General features: G+C 46.3%; 1 protein-coding gene across 4 annotated transcripts in view; it reads left to right on the forward strand.

The window, feature by feature from the left end:
* The window catches only part of LOC106510020 (uncharacterized), an 88,342-nt gene extending 73,334 nt beyond the window's left edge, over positions 1 to 15,008 (forward strand). For all 4 annotated transcript variants that reach the window (XM_085022023.1, XM_013996590.3, XM_085022025.1 and 1 more), the window contains 2 exons: positions 9,337 to 9,509; positions 14,721 to 15,008. In XM_085022023.1, the coding sequence (XP_084878149.1) occupies positions 9,337 to 9,509; positions 14,721 to 14,871 (324 nt within the window). In that variant the 3' untranslated portion in view covers positions 14,872 to 15,008. The remainder of the gene's footprint in view (positions 1 to 9,336; positions 9,510 to 14,720) is intronic.
* Positions 15,009 to 16,365: the final 1,357 nt, after the last annotated feature.

The following is a 16,365-nucleotide window of genomic DNA, read 5'->3' on the forward strand; positions in this document are numbered from 1 at the left end:
TTCCATTAGGTTAATTCCAAGATTAGGTTACAGAAAGATTAATTTTTTTTTGGTGGGGGGCATACCCATGGCATGTAGAAGCTCCCCAGCCAGGGGTCAAACCCACGTCACAGCAGCACCACAAGCCACAACAGTGACAACCCTAGATCCTTAACCTGCTGCACCACAAGAGAACTCCCAGAAAGACTGAATTCTCTCCTACCTCTCCCCAACCCCCAGCCCAATGGAAGGCCCACATTGCCATGAATCAGTGTCTCTCTGGTCAACAGCCAGTTGAGGGCCTGAGGCTAACAGCCCCATGAGTGAGCTGGGAACAGATCCTGCCCAGCAGGCCTTGAGATGACCACAGCCCCAGCTGATATCTTTTTTTTTTTTTTTTTTTTGTCTTTTTTGTCTTTTTTGCCATTTCTTGGGCCGCTCCCGCGGCATATGGAGGTTCCCAGGCTAGGGGTCGAATCGGAGCTGTAGCCACCGGCCTACGCCAGAGCCACAGCAACGCAGGATCCGAGCCGTGTCTGCGACCTACACCACAGCTCACGGCAACGCCGGATCGTTAACCCACTGAGCAAGGGCAGGGACCGAACCCGCAACCTCATGGTTCCTAGTTGGATTCGTTAACCACTGCGCCACGACGGGAACTCCCCCAGCTGATATCTTAATTACAGCCTTAGGAGTGTCCCCAAGTCAGGCCATGCCCCAAAATTCCTGACCCATAGATACTGGGAAATAATAAATGTTAGTTATCCTAAGCAGCTCAGTTTGGGAGTAACACGTCACACAGCCACAGATGACTAAAACAGGGTCCATTGGAGGCAGAGTCCCTATTTGTTTTATGTGTGCTATGCCCAGCATCTAGAAGTATATACAGTATTACTCAGGAATATTTCTGAAAGAATGAATGAATTTCAGGACTTGTGCTAAGAAGATGGTCTGTCTTGCTCTGGACAATGCGGTGTGCATATGTGAGTCCTGGAACTTCTTCAACCTTGTTACTACTCCTTGTGAAGCCAGCCTGAATGCAAGGCCCATGTAGAGGGGGTGGAGCCAGGAAAAAGGCAAAGTTGCAAAGCCAGAGCCCCAACCAACACTCCTGCCCTATTCATAATTTTTTTTGGTTATTTGAGCAAAGTTTAAGGTAGCTTGGCATGAATTTTCAATAAGTTGAAAACCATCCTAACTATTAGATTTTTTATGGCAGCATTCTCTCTCTGGCCCCCAAATGGCCTTCATCTTTTCCTTTCCTCTCCCTACCCCATTATGGCAGGGATTACCTCACAACTCTACTGGGTAGAGTTGTCTACCCAATTGGCATTCTCCCTTCTATAGTAAACCCTGATTTAGCTGGAGCCTTAAGGGACCTAGTAGCTAAAGAACTACATCTCCCAGCTTCCCTTGGAGACAGGTCACATGACTAAGTTCTGGCCAATGTATATGGACTGGGTCTTCTGGAAAGACTTCCTTAAAAACAGGCTCGGTTGGCAGGCAGAAACACTTCTCTCTCAGGCTCTTCTTCTTTCCCACTGCCTCAAATAGGATGGTGGGACCTAAACGGGCCATTCTGCAATTGAAGCAAATTGAAGGATGCAATTCATACACTAAATATGATGGAAGGAAAAAAGAGAACCTGGCTCTCTAATGAAGCCACCATACTAACGCTAAGAACCTCACCGCAGAACCTCAGTGATGAGAGAATTACAGATCTTAACTTTGTTCCTTATTTTTCCTGTTATCTAGAGTCTAACTGCTGTAATCCTTGAGTGTGAACTTCCCCAGGGCCTGTCCTTGTCGTCTCTTTTCCTGCCACACACTTCTCTTGGCTGATCTCATCAGGAACCATCTACATAATAAACTCCCAAACTGATACCAGGTTGCCTGTCTCCCAGGCTCCCAAGTGACTCCTCGATGTCCCCACTGGGCGGCACTCAGAAGGCAGGCTGGGGACTGGTGTGGACTGTGGAGTCAGGTAGATGCAGTTTCTAATCCTGACTCCATTACTCTCCTAGCAACTTTGGATGAGCAACAGCATCTCTGAGCCTTAGTCTTCTTATCTGTGACATAAACATAATAATACTTTATAGGGTTTTCATGACAAAAAATATGTGAAGTAGGAGTTCCCGTCGTGGCGCAGCGGAAACAAATCCAACTAGAAACCATGAGGTTGGGGGTTCAATCCCTGGCCTCACTCAGTGGGTTAAGAATCCAACATTGCCGTGAGCTGTGGTGTAGGTCACAGACGTGACTCAGATCCCGTGTTGCTGTGGCTGTGGTGTAGGCCAGCAGCTGTAGCTCTGATTCAACCCCTAGCCTGGGAAACTCCACATGCCACTGGTGCAGCCCTAAAAAAATGAAAAAAAAAAAAAAAAAAAAGTGAAGTAGTGCTAAATATAACCAGTGCTGAATGTTTATTCTTCTTCTCCATCACCCCCTCTACCCTCTCCTCTGCCTTCTGTCCTCTCACCTTCAGGTATATGGCTTTACCAGCTCCTCAATCTCCCAAGCTAGAAATCTCAAATCTCCCATTTCTCTGTCATTCTCCATTATTCCCTCATAGCCAAAAATAACCACGTTCTATTGCATTTATTTATTTTTTAAATTATTTATTTATTAGGGCCTCACATGCAGCACACGGTTCCCAGGCTAGGAGTCAAATTGGAGCTACAACCCCCAGCCTACACCACAGCCACAGCAACGCAGGATTGGAGCTACGTCTGCAACTTACACCACAGCTCACAGCAACATCGGATCCTTAACCCACTGAGTGGGGCCAGGAATCAAACCTGTGTCCTCAAGGATACCAGTCAGGTTCTTTAACACTGAGCCACAACGGGAACTCCGCGATTCTATTGCTTTTATCCCAGAACTGCAACTCTGTTTTTCTATCTCCGTTATTGCTCCCTGATTTAATGGCCCTAGTCTGGCTTATTCCTATGGCCATCCACAGGTGTCTCTCTATTAGAGTTTCCCCTTAAAAAAAAAAAAAAGGATCTTGTCTCAGCATATTGCCTTTTAATGAATTCTGTTGCTACAGAATAAAATCCAGTTCTACAGTAAGTCATCCAGGGTGCTCCCTCCAACCCCTTGCTCTTCCCTCCCCAGGTACTCACCATTATTCAAACATATTAGGCCTTCCCTGACTCTGTTCTCACACCCCTTGAGAAGTTCATGTTCTGCCTTCCCCACTCCCCCGTGCCTTAAACCACACCCACATCATCAATATGTTGCACAGTAATTATTTGAAAGTTTTAACTTTTCTCTGGGCATTTCCTCTTTTGTCTTCACCCCTTCTGAAAGGATCTGTCCCTAGTCTCAGGAGAGGTGGATTGGAGACCCTTGCCTTCCTGGCTTGTATTTCCCCAGCCCTAAGTCCACTGAGCTGAACAGGGCTTGTGATGAGAGAGTGTATCTCTGGTGGAAACAGGACCAGGGGAAGATATTTCCCTAAAACCAAGAAGAGCTTCTGGGCCTGGGGAGAAAAAAGAGGCCTCTGGGGCCCACCAGCAGCAGGAGCCTGTGCCCCACTTTCTAGAAGCACCAGAGGACGCATCAACTGGTGGAAATACCCATGATTCATCAGGGAGCTAGGATCCGACATCCAGGGTTCCTAAGTCATAGAGACAGTGGTACAGGGGACTGCAGGGCTCTGCAGGCTGAGTAACACACCAGGATTTTAGCACAGCCTTGGGTGCAGGGGGAAGCCCCAGCAAGGACTCAGATTGAATTTCCTGTGAGCCTAACAGGATGGGGGCTGGGAGTGAAAATGAAGTCGAATGGTAAGAAATCATGAAACAGCCTTCTGTATAGCACAGGCAACTATATCTAATCATTTGTGATGGAAAATGATAGAGGATAATATAAGAAAAAGAATATATATATATATATGCAGTTGGATATATATATGTGACTGGGTCACTTTGCTGTACAGCAGAAACTGACAGAACATTGTAAATCAACTACAATAAAAACTTTTTTTAAAAAGAAATCATGAAATGGGATAGTTAGTAGCCTGAGTTTCTTACCTGCCTGAGAAGCAAGACTCCACCCATTTTGGGGGGCTTCTGCCCTGCCTCTCCCCATGTGCCCTCTTAAACTCTTGTCTTTTGGCCCCAGATTTCTGGCTCCCTGGACCATTAAAAGAAGTTCTTGCCAATCCTCACAACTTCCCTCCTGGTTCTTTGGACTTTGAGTTTCCTGCGTAGCTGTTGACTCTGCTGGCAACTTGTCCCAACATGCCCCCAGCCAGGCCAGCCTCTGGCCCCCAAGGGTAGGGATGAGAAGGGACATAGTACAGAAAGCCTTTTTTCTTCTTTTCTACCTGACAACTTGATTCATCCTGCAGGACTTTGTTAAAATGTCACCTCCTGGGAAACTTCCCTGACCTCCCTAGGTTCCTTCTCTGACTTTCCACATTTTGCTTCTATCTCTGTGCTTGTCACAATGTATTATTATTTGTGTATTTACCTGGTAGCCTTTTCACCTTGACTCTGAACACCTGGGAGACAGGAACCATGTTCAATGAGCATGATGTCAGCTACAGCATAAAATTTCACAAATGCTTGTTAAGTGCCATTTCTCATGAAGTCCCCTAGACTCCCCTGCACCCTTCTAGCCTTTTTATCTGTATTGGGTAGGCATGCATTTGGCTGCAAGTAACAGAGAACCCTGACTACATTTGAAATAGAGATTTATTTTTCTAATGTAAAAAGTCTGGAAGTAAGCGAGCTAGAGCTGTCAGAGACCCAGCCTCTTCCTCTCTTCCTATCCTGCCAGTTTTTGTTTTTTGTTTTTTTGTCTCTTTGGCTTTTCAGGGCTGCACCCACAGCATGTGGATGTTCCCAGACTAGGGGTCTAATCGGAGCTGTAGCCTCTGGCCTATGCCACAGCCACAGCAACACCAGATCCGAGCCACATCTGTAAGCTACACCAGAGCTCACAGCAATGCTGGATCCTTACTCCACTGAGTGAGGCCAGGGATCGAACCCGCAACCTCATGGTTCCTAGTCGGATTCGTTTCCACTGCACCACGACGGGAACTCCTATCCTGCCAGTTTTAATATGTTGCTCATAGATGCTGTTGTACCTCCAAGCATTGCATATAGGTTATAAGCAGGGAGAAGTAGGAGGGGTGAAGAGCCAAGTAGGTCTCTTTTCATCAGAAAGCACAGGCATTCTCAGACTTCTGTTTACATCTCATTGGCCAGGATAAATCACATGACCACTTTGAGCTTCAAGGGAAGCTGAGAAGGGGAAGGCAAAGGAGAAAGGTGTGCATGAGAACATTCTTTAGCCCCAGCCCAGACCTACTGAATCAGAAATGCTAGGGGCGGAGCTTACAATCTGTGTTGCATCAAGCCCCCTAAACCATTCTGATTCAGCTGAAGTTGGGGAATCATAGTCATATATGATGGCCAGGGTTCTAGGAGGGAAAAATTCTACACTAGAATTCAAATCACCCTTTTTTTTTTTTTTTTCTAGGACCGCTCCCACAGCATATGGAGGTTCCCAGGCTAGGGGTTGAATCGGAGCTGTAGCCACCGGCCTACACCAGAGCCACAGCAATGCAGGATCCGAGCCGCATCTGTAACCTACACCACAGCTCACGGCAACACTGGGTCCTTAACCCACTGAACAAGGCCAGGGATCGAACCCGCAGCCTCATAGTTCCTAGTCGGATTCGTTAACCACTGTGCCACAACAGGAACTCCATCACATTTTTTTATTATAACTTTTGTTACCTGCTAGGCAGGAAACTTTGGTTTTCTGATCACTGAGGTGTTGTGAGGACCAATTTAAACATATTGAGAGCTGTAAGCCATTGGACAATTATACTGAGATGAAAACATATTGAGAGCTGTAAGCCATTGGACAATTATACTGAGTTTGAAATGGTAAAATTTCTCAGTTCACAGTTTATGTAGCTGACACATTCAGCAGACTACAAATGCCTGGGAAAAGCAAAACTACCCATAAAAGGTATGAAGAGATCGAAAAGTTACGACAGTAGAGGACAGAAATAGAAATTGAAACCACAGACGTTCAAAATACACTGCTATCAAAAACAAATGTTTGCAGCAGCCCCAGTGGTTGCTGCTACAGGTGGTTTCCATGAGAGGAAGGAGGACATACGAAGTTTCAAAACAAATACTTTGGAGGATAATGAAATCAAGCATTTAGAGGACAGGGTTGGTTAGAGGATGTGGAACAAATATAAGGGACTTGATGTTCTGCCATTTGGATTAGAAAATACTGAGACCCCATTGTCTGAGCTCCAGGTAGAGCATCCATCCCTCATTGTATTAAAACCTGCTCTCTCAGTTTTTTGCCTATTTTATTCCAGGCAGTTTTCACCAGTGAAATTGACCAATTCATCAACTGCTCACCAGGCACCGGGGAAGTCACAGTCAGACCTACATTCGCCTTCAAATAACATTCTCAGGTTAGGAACTGGCCATGACTAAAAGAGCAGAGCTGTAGAAACATTGGGAGCATGACCTGTGTACTCAAGTGAAAACCACAGTGTCAAGAAGGAAGCGTTGACACTCAGTGAACATGCTAAAAACCAATGATGAAGGTATTCTATTTTTTTTTTATTTTTTATTTGTTCTTTTGTCTTTTTGCCTTTTCTAGGGCCGCTCCTGCAGCATACAGAGATTTCCAGGCTAGGGGTCTAATCAGAGCTGTAGCCGCCAGCCTACACCAGAGCTACAGCAATGAGGGATCCGAGCTGAGTCTACAACCTATACCACAGCTCACGGCAATGCCGGATCCTTAACCCACTGAGCAAGGCCAGGGATCGAACCCAAAACCTCATGGTTCCACAGTTGGATTCGTTAACCACTGAGCCATGATGGGAACTCCCAAAGGTACTCTTTAAATGCGTGGGTTCTCTCACAGCTGAACTATATCTCGATAAGGCACTTTTTTTAAAAAATGAAATGTTTGCCGTCAGAGACCCTGTGACAGAGGCTGTGAGCAGCTCAGAGACTATGTGTTCATGTGTCAGTTAACTTTGTACAAAATGTGAAGCCAAACGTTATTTACTGACTGATTTGTTTAACATCTGGGCTCCAACACACACATGCTGCGATAAGAGAGCTTGTAGAAACAAAATCTGAAAGCCACGTGCTGCTGGGTGCTGGTGAAAGAGGGTAGCAATCTGCAGTGAGAAGCTGATGAGGTAACTGTCTGAAACCGGGGTGACCTGAAGCGCAGCTCAGTTCAAATAAATAGGCCAATGCCAGGTCACAGATTCCAAATATTCAACCACTGTTGGAAACAGACTTCCTGGGGGTTGTTTCAGTTCATCGATCAGTCAACTAGAGCCTCACCTGTTTCTCTGCTTTCTCTTCCATGGATCTAAGATCTTCCTCATCCCAGCCTATCCTTGAGTGGTAGTAGTAGGTAAGTAGGTAGCCAGGGAAGCTATAATTCCTTCCTGGGGAATTATTAAGGTGACTGCCGGTATCAAAATGTAGTTGGAGAATTCCCTTCATGGCGCAGTGGAAACAAATCCGACTAGGAACCATGAGGTTGTGGGTTCGATCCTTGGCCTCGATCAGTGGGTTAAGGATCCGGGGTTGCCATGAGCTGTGGTGTAGGTCACAGACGTGGCTCGGATCTGGCATTGCTGTGGCTGTGGCACAGGCAGGCAGCGGTAGCTCTGATTAGATCCCTAGCCTGGGAACCTCCACATGCCATGGGTGCGGCCCTAAAAAGACAAAAAAAGACAAAACAAAACAAAAAAAAGGGGTTGGGGAATTCTCGTCGTGGCTCAGCAGTTACTGAACCTGACTAGTATCCATGAGGATGTGGGTCCAATCCCTGGCCTCATTCCATGGGTTAAGGATTCGGCATTGCCATGAGCTCTGGGGTAGGTCGAATACACAGCTCAGATCCCATGTTGCTGTAGCTCTGGCATAGGTCAATGGTTACAACCCCAATTGGACCCCTAGCCTGGAAACCTCCACATGCCTCGGGTGAAGCCCTAAAAAGAAAAAAAAAAAAAATGTAGTTGCTGAGACAGACAGTGCATCTCAGGGTTAAAATTCCTAGGGTCAAGTGCAAGCTCCATCACTCACAAGCTAGTGACCTGGGTAAGTCATTTTATACCTCATGATCCCATCCCACACCCAAGGCATTTGAGGACTTTGCTCTCTAATAACCCCCTTTCTCCCATGCCCTTCTCACCAGCAGTACCAGCGGCTGGAACCTCTCCCACAGTAAAAATCCAAAGTAAGGATAAAAACCTCCCTGTCTCCCCTATCACCTCTATTTCAATCCTTTGCTCTCCTTCACAGCAAGATTCCTTAAAGAAAAAAAAGAATGGAGTTCCCGTCATGGCGCAGTGGTTGACAAATCTGACTAGGAACCATGAGGTTGCAGGTTCAATCCCTGGCCTTGCTCTGTGGGTCAAGGATCCGGTGTTGCCATGAGCTGTGGTGTAGGTCACAGATGTGGCTCGGATCCCGAGTTGCTGTGGCTGTGGCCTAGGGCCAGTGGCTACAGCTCCAATTAGACCCGTAGCCTGGGAACCTCCATATGCCATGGGTGTGGCCCTAGAAAAGACAAAAAAAGACAAAAGGAAAAAAGAAAAAAGCTTGGTGTTATGTTTCCCACCAGCCCTGAAATGCATGTCTTGAGGCCCAACCACTAGCATCTCTGAATGTGACTACATTTGGAAAAAGGGCTTATAAAGCAATGATTAGTTTAACTTAAGTAGTCTGGGTGGGCCACCATCCAGTATGGCTGGTGTCCTATTAGGACAGAAACAACACAGAGGGACAGCCATGTGAGCATACGGGGAAGGCAGCCATCTGTGAGTCAAGAAGAGGGCCCTGGGGAGAAACCAGTCCTGCCTGCCAACACCTTGATCTTGGACTTCTAGCCTCAAGAACTGCGAGGAAATGAATGTCTGGTGTTCAAGCCACCCTATCTGTGGCATTTTGTTATGAGCTTTAGTAAACTTAACACACTTTTATTTTATTTTATTTCATTTTATTTTATTTTATTTTATTTTACTGTCTTTTTAGGACCCCCCACATGGCATATGGAGGTTCCCAGGCTAGGCGTCTAATTGGAGTATAGCCACTGGCCTACGCCACAGCCACAATGACGCCAGATCTGAGCTGCATCTGTGACCTACACCACAGCTCATGGCAACGCCGGATCCTTAACCCACCGAGCAAGGCCAGGGATCAAACCTGCAACCTCATGGTTCCTAGTCAAATCCATTTTCTCTGTGCCACGATGGGAACTCCAGCTTAACATACTTGAGACTTTCTGTCTCTGTTTCCTCGTCTCCTAGTCTCTCTCATGCTTTTCCTTGTTAACCTGTTCCAGCTGGGATTCTGCAGCCACCAACCCACCAGAACTGCTCATCCAAGGTTACTGCTGACCACCGTCTTGCCGGATCCAGAGGCCACTTCGATGTCTGTATCAGACTCAGCTTCTCTGCAGTTGGTCAGTTTCCTTCCAACGGCGTTTTCAGCACTTGGATTCCAAGTTACTTCACTGTAAGTTTCCACTCACCTCATCGTCGGCTGCTCCTTCTCAGTCTTCTTGACTGAACATTCCCTATCCTCTGTCTTCTAAATGTCAGAGCCCTAAAATCAAGCCTCAGTCCTCTTCTCTGTCCATCATCTTTCCCTAGATGTTATGAAAGAGGTGATAAGTCACCCATTTGTCTCATCAGCCCCTACCTGTCCCTTGAGCTCTAGGCTCAAATATTCAATGGCCCAGAACATTTTCTCTGGCCACCCAAAGAGCATTTTAAACTCAATATGTCTGAAACCCCATGCTCTAGTGTCCCATTACATTTAGAATGAAATTCACGTTTCTCATACCTGCTCTCAAGTTCCCTCATTACCCTTCTGACCTCATCTCTTTTTGCTGCTCCCTCCCTCACCACTGCAGCCACTCTGCTGGTCCTCTGCATACACCTGTGATGGCCTTTACCCTTACTCTTCCTTCTGCCTCTACTACAAGTCACTGGTTAGAGCTTCACAGAGCCTATTTGTTCCTTTACATCACTCCAGGCTTGGCTCAGAATTCACCTTCCTGAGAGGCTTTTCTTGACAGTGTCTCCATATCATTCTCCTGAAGTTTGTAGAACTCAGGACCCTCAGGTTATACTAATAACATTTTAATAAGCTCATACTATATGGAGTTCCGGTCATGGTGCAGTGGTTAATGAATCCGACTAGGAACCATGAGGTTGCGGGTTCGGTCCCTGCCCTTGCTCAGTGGGTTAACGATCCGGCGTTGCTGTGAGCTGTGGTGTAGGTTGCAGACGTGGCTCGGATCTCACGTTGCTGTGGCTCTGGTGTAGGCCGGCAGCTACAGCTCTGATTCGACCCCTAGCCTGGGAACCTCCATATTCCAAGGGAAGCGGCCCTGGAAATGGCAAAAAGATGAAAAAATAAATAAGCTCATACTATAGTGCCAAGCATTACATGAAATATTGACATGCATGATTGCATTTAATCCTCAGAATCACTGGGTGAGACATTTTTATCATCCTCCTTTTGCAGGTGAGGAAACTGAGGCTAAGAAAGGTCCAACCCAAAACCTTTGCACTAAGATCTGATTCTGGAACCAGTGGTCTTAACCATTCAATTCAGTGGTTTCTCACTTTAAATACTATTCTTTTTTGCTTTTTTTTTTTTTTTTAGGGCTACAGTTGCACCATATGGAAGTTGCTGGGCTAGGGGCCGAACTAGAGCTACAGCTACTGGCCTACACCACAGATCCGAGCTGTGTCTGCCAAGTACACCATAGCTCAAGGCAACGCTGGATCCCCGACCCGCTGAGCGGGGCCAGGGGTGGAACTGTGTCCTCTTGGATCCCGGTTGGGTTCATTACCACTGAGCCACAACAGGAACTCCTAAATGCTGTTCTTAATTATGAACAATATGGCTTCCAGTTTACCTTCCAGGATTAATTAGTTTGAATTGCACTTGTGTTTGAGCAGGTAAAATAACTCCAGGATATCAGTGTGTACTAGGGAGGGGCTTATTTTCCAAACTCTGGTTTTAAACATTCAGATAATACAAAATACAGGTTTCATAGAGTCAAATTCAAACATGGACCTAGACCACCTCTGTGGTTCTTGCTTATGATTTATTAAAGAAAATGAGGGTATTTTGCTCTGAACTTTGTTGTTTGGGTGGCTCAAATTCTCAGAAGCAATTAATGCTTTTAAACTTTAATTTAAAAAAAAATCCTAGAATTCCCATCGTGGCTCATTGGTTAACAAATTTGACTAGGAACCATGAGGTTGCAGGTTCGATCCCTGGCCTCGCTCAGTGGGTTAAGGATCTGGTGTTGCTGTGAGCTGTGGTGTAGGTCGAATACATGGCTCAGATCCCGTGTTGCTGTGGCTCTGGTGTAGGCCGGGTGGCTACAGCTCTGATTAGACCCCTCGCCTGGGAACCTCCATGTGCCGCGGATGCAGCCCTAGAAAAGACAAAAAAAAAAAAAAAAAATCCTATTTCTACAAGGTGATTGGAAATAAAATCTTTAAAATAAAATCCTTAGAAAAAAGTCAATGGTTGGTAAGAACACTTATCCATTACCTACATATCCAAGGCACTTTTCTGTTTTTACTGTTTAAGCTGGTATTATTTCCCCTCTTTTATAACTGAGGGAAATGAGGCCCTCAGAAGATAACTGTCCCTAATACAGTGCAGGAATCCTGAAATTTTCTGTTCATTCCTTCTTCACCAGATAGCATATGCCCCAAAGTGATTTTTCCTTCCCTGCATGCCACACAATTGACTTCCCGAGAGCCATTCAGTGACACTTGTTCTTAGGGCTCTGAAATTTAGTTCCATGATACAATGATAAACATGAAAAGTTACTGCTCAGGGACCTATATGCCTTTGGGGAAATGTGGGCAAAACCCAAAAGACTGTAGAGGAATTAAAAGTTCTGGGCCAGTTCTCTTCAACGCGTAGACTTAGGAGTCTGCTCAGGTAACCATCGGACACCAGATCGTGCCAAATTCTCAATGACACGGTGGAGGATGAGCACGGCTCTAGTCCCTGAGCACAAGGACTCTTCTGCTTGCGGCCTCTGCACTGGCTCTTCTGGCTCCCTGGGCTGCCTCTTCCCCCTCGTGCCCTTCTGTCCTCAGAGAGCCAGCCTGACCAGCCTACCTCCCCACCAGCCTTTCTCTAACCCTTTATCCAGCTTTGTTTTCCTTCCCAGCACACATTACATTGAATACGTATCCTCTGATTTTATCTCCTCCACTAAAGCGAAGCGTCCTGAGGGCTGAGGCTTTGTCTGTTTTGTTCACCGCAGTATCCCCAGAGCTTGGTATAGAGTAGGTGCTCATTAAATCATCACTGAATGACCACATGGATGCTGTAAACACAGCAGGCCTGAATGAATGGGTAGATGAAGTTCCATCTTTATGGGGCTGTACTATTCACATCCTTCTTCTGTCTGAGCTACATGACTGAGTTGTCTGAGACATGACTGCTCCTCTCAGAGGAGTAAACAGGAAAAAAGACCCCACAAGAATAAAAATCAAAATGCTTCTTGCCTCTATCAAGATTTTCATGGCCAAAATCATGAAAAACTTGGACATTTAAGAACACAAATTAGGAGTTCCCATTGTGGTGCAGCAGAAACGAATCCGATTAGGAACCACGAGGTTTCAGGTTCCATCCCTGGCCTCACTCAGCAAGTTAAGGATCCAGCATTGCCGTGACCTGTGGTGTAGGTCGCAGACATGGCTCCAGATCCAGATCCATTACTGTGACTGTGGTATAGACCAGCTGCTGTATCTCCAATTCAACTCCTAGACCGAGAACTTCCATAGGCTGCGGGTGTGGCCCTAAAAAGCAAAAAAAAAAAAAAACCACAAATTAATTTTGCAAAATGTAATGGATATTTAAGGTAGTTAATTCCAGCAAAAAAAGGGGAGGTGGGATAACCTAATAAACACATTTTCCTTAAACAGGCAGACTATGCCGGCAGTGTGCAGCTTACAAAAGTAGCAATCACACTGTCTGCATCACCCTTTTGAGAAAGGCAGCAAGACACATTCTCCTGAAGCTGTCTCCATAATAGAGTGATTCACGGTTACAGACCCCACCTGGGGCTGCCTCTGGCACCTGTGGGCTATTGGGCCATAACCCAGAAGTAGCTGTGTGAGTGAAGAGGTAGCTTTAGCAGCAGGAGCTACCAAAGAACTTTGCTCACACACTTCAGAAAATGACTCCCACTGCCCCGGGACTGGTGGCATCTCCCCCACCCACTGGTTCTCTCAAGTTCTGTGGCTCCCTGGAGTGTGTGCTGGTGTCTGGAGGGCCATTCCTTAGCACGGATCTAGGCCACATCCATGAACGGACGATTCAAATTCTGCTCTGCTTTAAGGACAAGTTTGGCTTGAATTTTATTTTATTGCATTTATTTATTTATTTATTTATTGCCACACCTGCAGCATATGGAAGTTCCTGGGCTAGGGGTTGAATCAGAATTGCAGTTGCCAGCCTACACCACAGCCGCAGCAATGACCTGTGCCACAGACTGCAGCAACCCCAGATCCTTAACCCACTGAGCAAGACCAGAGATCGAAACTGCATCCTCATCGATACTAGACAGATTCTTTTTTTTTGTTTAGGGCCACTCCCATTGCATATGGAGGTCCTCAGCCTAGGGATACAATCCGAGCAACAGCTGCCCAGCCACAGTCACAGCCCCAGCCACGCCAGATCAGAAACTCATCTGTGACCTACACCACAGCTCACAGTAACCCCAGATCCTTAACCCACTGAGCAAGGCCAGGGATCGAACCTGCAACCTCATGGTTCCTAGTCAGATTCGTTTCCACTGCACCATGACGGGAACTCCCGCATTCTCAACCTGCTGAGCCACAAAGGGAATTCCAAGGATATATAATTTATATATATAAATATATATATATAAATAAATATATATTATATATAATTATATATAATATAATTTTAAATAATTGGATACTTATCAGTGCATTCACCTAGAAACTAAAAAGCCTTTAAAGTCAGGACTGGAGTTCTTGTCACGGCTCAGTGGAAACAAATCTGACTAGTATCCATGAGGACACAGGATCCCTAGCCTTGCTCAGTCGGTTAAGGATCTGGCGTTGCTGTGAGCTGTGGTGTAGGTCACAGACACAGCCCAGATCTGGCGTTGCTGTGGCTGTGGTGTAGACCAGCAGCTGCAGCTCCAATTAGACCCCTAGACTGGGAACCTCCATATGCTGCGGGTGCGGCCCTAAAAAGACAAAAATAAAAATAAAGTGAGGACTTTATAGAAACTGGAGAAAGTGCTAAGTCTGGGGGACTCTCATTAATCACTGACAATCCAGCACAGACTGCTGTAGCTCTCGAGGGCTCTTCTCCCCCAGAAACTGGCTGCTGAATGAGGTGGTCCCACCTCCCTTCTCCTTTCTGGCACCTCAGCCAGAACACAGACTTTTTTCATTTTAAGGATTTTATTTCTAATTATCATGTGGATATAGAGTTTAAAAAAACCTAATCTGCCAGAGTCTTATAAAGCTAGCACACTATGGTCCTGGTATCATTCCTGACTTCTTCCTGAGGTAGTGATTGGCAGCCCAGTGAGATATCTGTGGTCTGTTTTTATTTCAGAAAGTGAAGTTCACCAAACCTCTTGATTCCTTCTGTTCCAGGTTTTCTGGAGACCAAGACAGACCCTTTCTTTCCTTCTCTTAGGACAATGGACTTCACTGGAATTGCATATGATTGTCCTTTTAAAATGTGCAGAAGAATTCTTCTGTCTTTCCCAGACACTTGGCAACAGGCTGGACAGGTAGTAGAAGCCCAGCAGATGCATTTGTTGATGGATAGAATGAAAATTACCTAGGCCGATTTCACCTTGGGAGTTTCCTCAGTATAGACTGGAGGACTTGTTGCTTTGTTAGAGGCACCCTAGGGGGTTCCCCATCTGCAGCTTGGTAGGAAACAACATTCTTTTAGCAGCCTTGACGCAACTAGCATGGCAATGGCCACAGCCTGCCTTTGTGAACAGGAGGCAGGGGCATTAGCTGCATTGTTTCTGGATGTTGGCACAAATGTGGTCCTGCCCTCTGGTTCTCCAGAACAAAGCTGGAGGTTGAATCCCTTTTGTTGGGGTAGAGAAGGCGGTGTATTGAGCTCCGTGGAAAATGGACAGGAGGACTCTGACAGATGGGGGAAGGGTCACCCCCCACAGTAGGGGGTCAGTCTGGAAGTGGGTACTATAGCAACCCACTGAGAATTATCCTGTGAATTAAAGGATGGTTGGATGCACGGGGTCTGCCCAGGCAGGGAACCTGGCTGGGTCTTTGTCAACCAACAGACGAGAGGCTGGTTTGCAGCTGTGTGATTTGACAGTTTGGTTGTGTTCAGACAGCTCTGTGCTGTGGAGACGACATGACTCTTGAGTTTCGCTGCATGTCTGTATGTAAACCAGGGACATACAAAGCGGGGAGGCGGGGGAGCCCTCCACCAGGATGCAGGCAACAAGCAGTGAATTTCTGTGCGTGTGTGCGCGCGTGCATGTGTGTAGAATTTAAAAGCAATAATAAAACTGACTAAAAGTAGGTTTGCTTTTTATTATTTTCATGCTCCAACAGTTCCAAACAATGCACAGTGATAAAATACCTCTCCCTCACAGGGGCAGCCTTTTCCCACCCCCCCCCCCCCCGCCAGCACCCTCACTAGGACACTGGGGTAAACAAGCACCAGGTGGGAAGATTATAAATCAGCAAGAGAGTAAACAGAAAGCAAATCACTCCTAAGATAAGATTAAAAAAACATATCCCAGGAGTTCCCATTGTGGCGCAGCCAAAACAAATCCGACTAGTAACCATGAGATTGTGAGTTCGATCCCTGGCCTTGCTCAGTGGGTTAAGGATTCAGCCTTCCCATGAGCTGTGGTGTAGGTCACAAATGTGGCTCGGATCCTATGCTGCTGTGGTGTGGTGTAGGCCAGCAGCTGCAGCTCCCATTTGACCCCTAGCCTGAGAACCTCCATAAGCTTTGGGTGCGGCCCTAAAAAGCAAAAAAAAAAAAAAAAAAATCCCCCAAATTCTGCTTTGTGGTGGTCAGTCTGTACCCTGTGGGCCTTTCTCGTGTTTAGCTTCATGTTTCGGTTACCTATTGCTGTTTTGAAAACCACCCTCACATTTAGGGCCTTAAAACAAGATTTATTTGCTCACAATTCTGCAATTTTGGCGGGGCTCAGTGATGATGGCTCATCTCTGTTCCATGTGGTGTCGGCTGGGCTTGGACCTCCCTAGGGAGCTTTTTCACACAAAGGTGTGGTTCCTCAGCTGAGATAGGCTGAACATCTAGACGTCTTTTTCCATGTGATCTG

The sequence above is a fragment of the Sus scrofa genome, chromosome 4 (genome assembly GCF_054392235.1).
Source record: "Sus scrofa isolate SSC_HxYL_T2T_F1_AM1 chromosome 4, Sscrofa_HxYL_maternal_Yorkshire_Landrace_v2.0, whole genome shotgun sequence".
NCBI lineage: Eukaryota > Metazoa > Chordata > Mammalia > Artiodactyla > Suidae > Sus > Sus scrofa.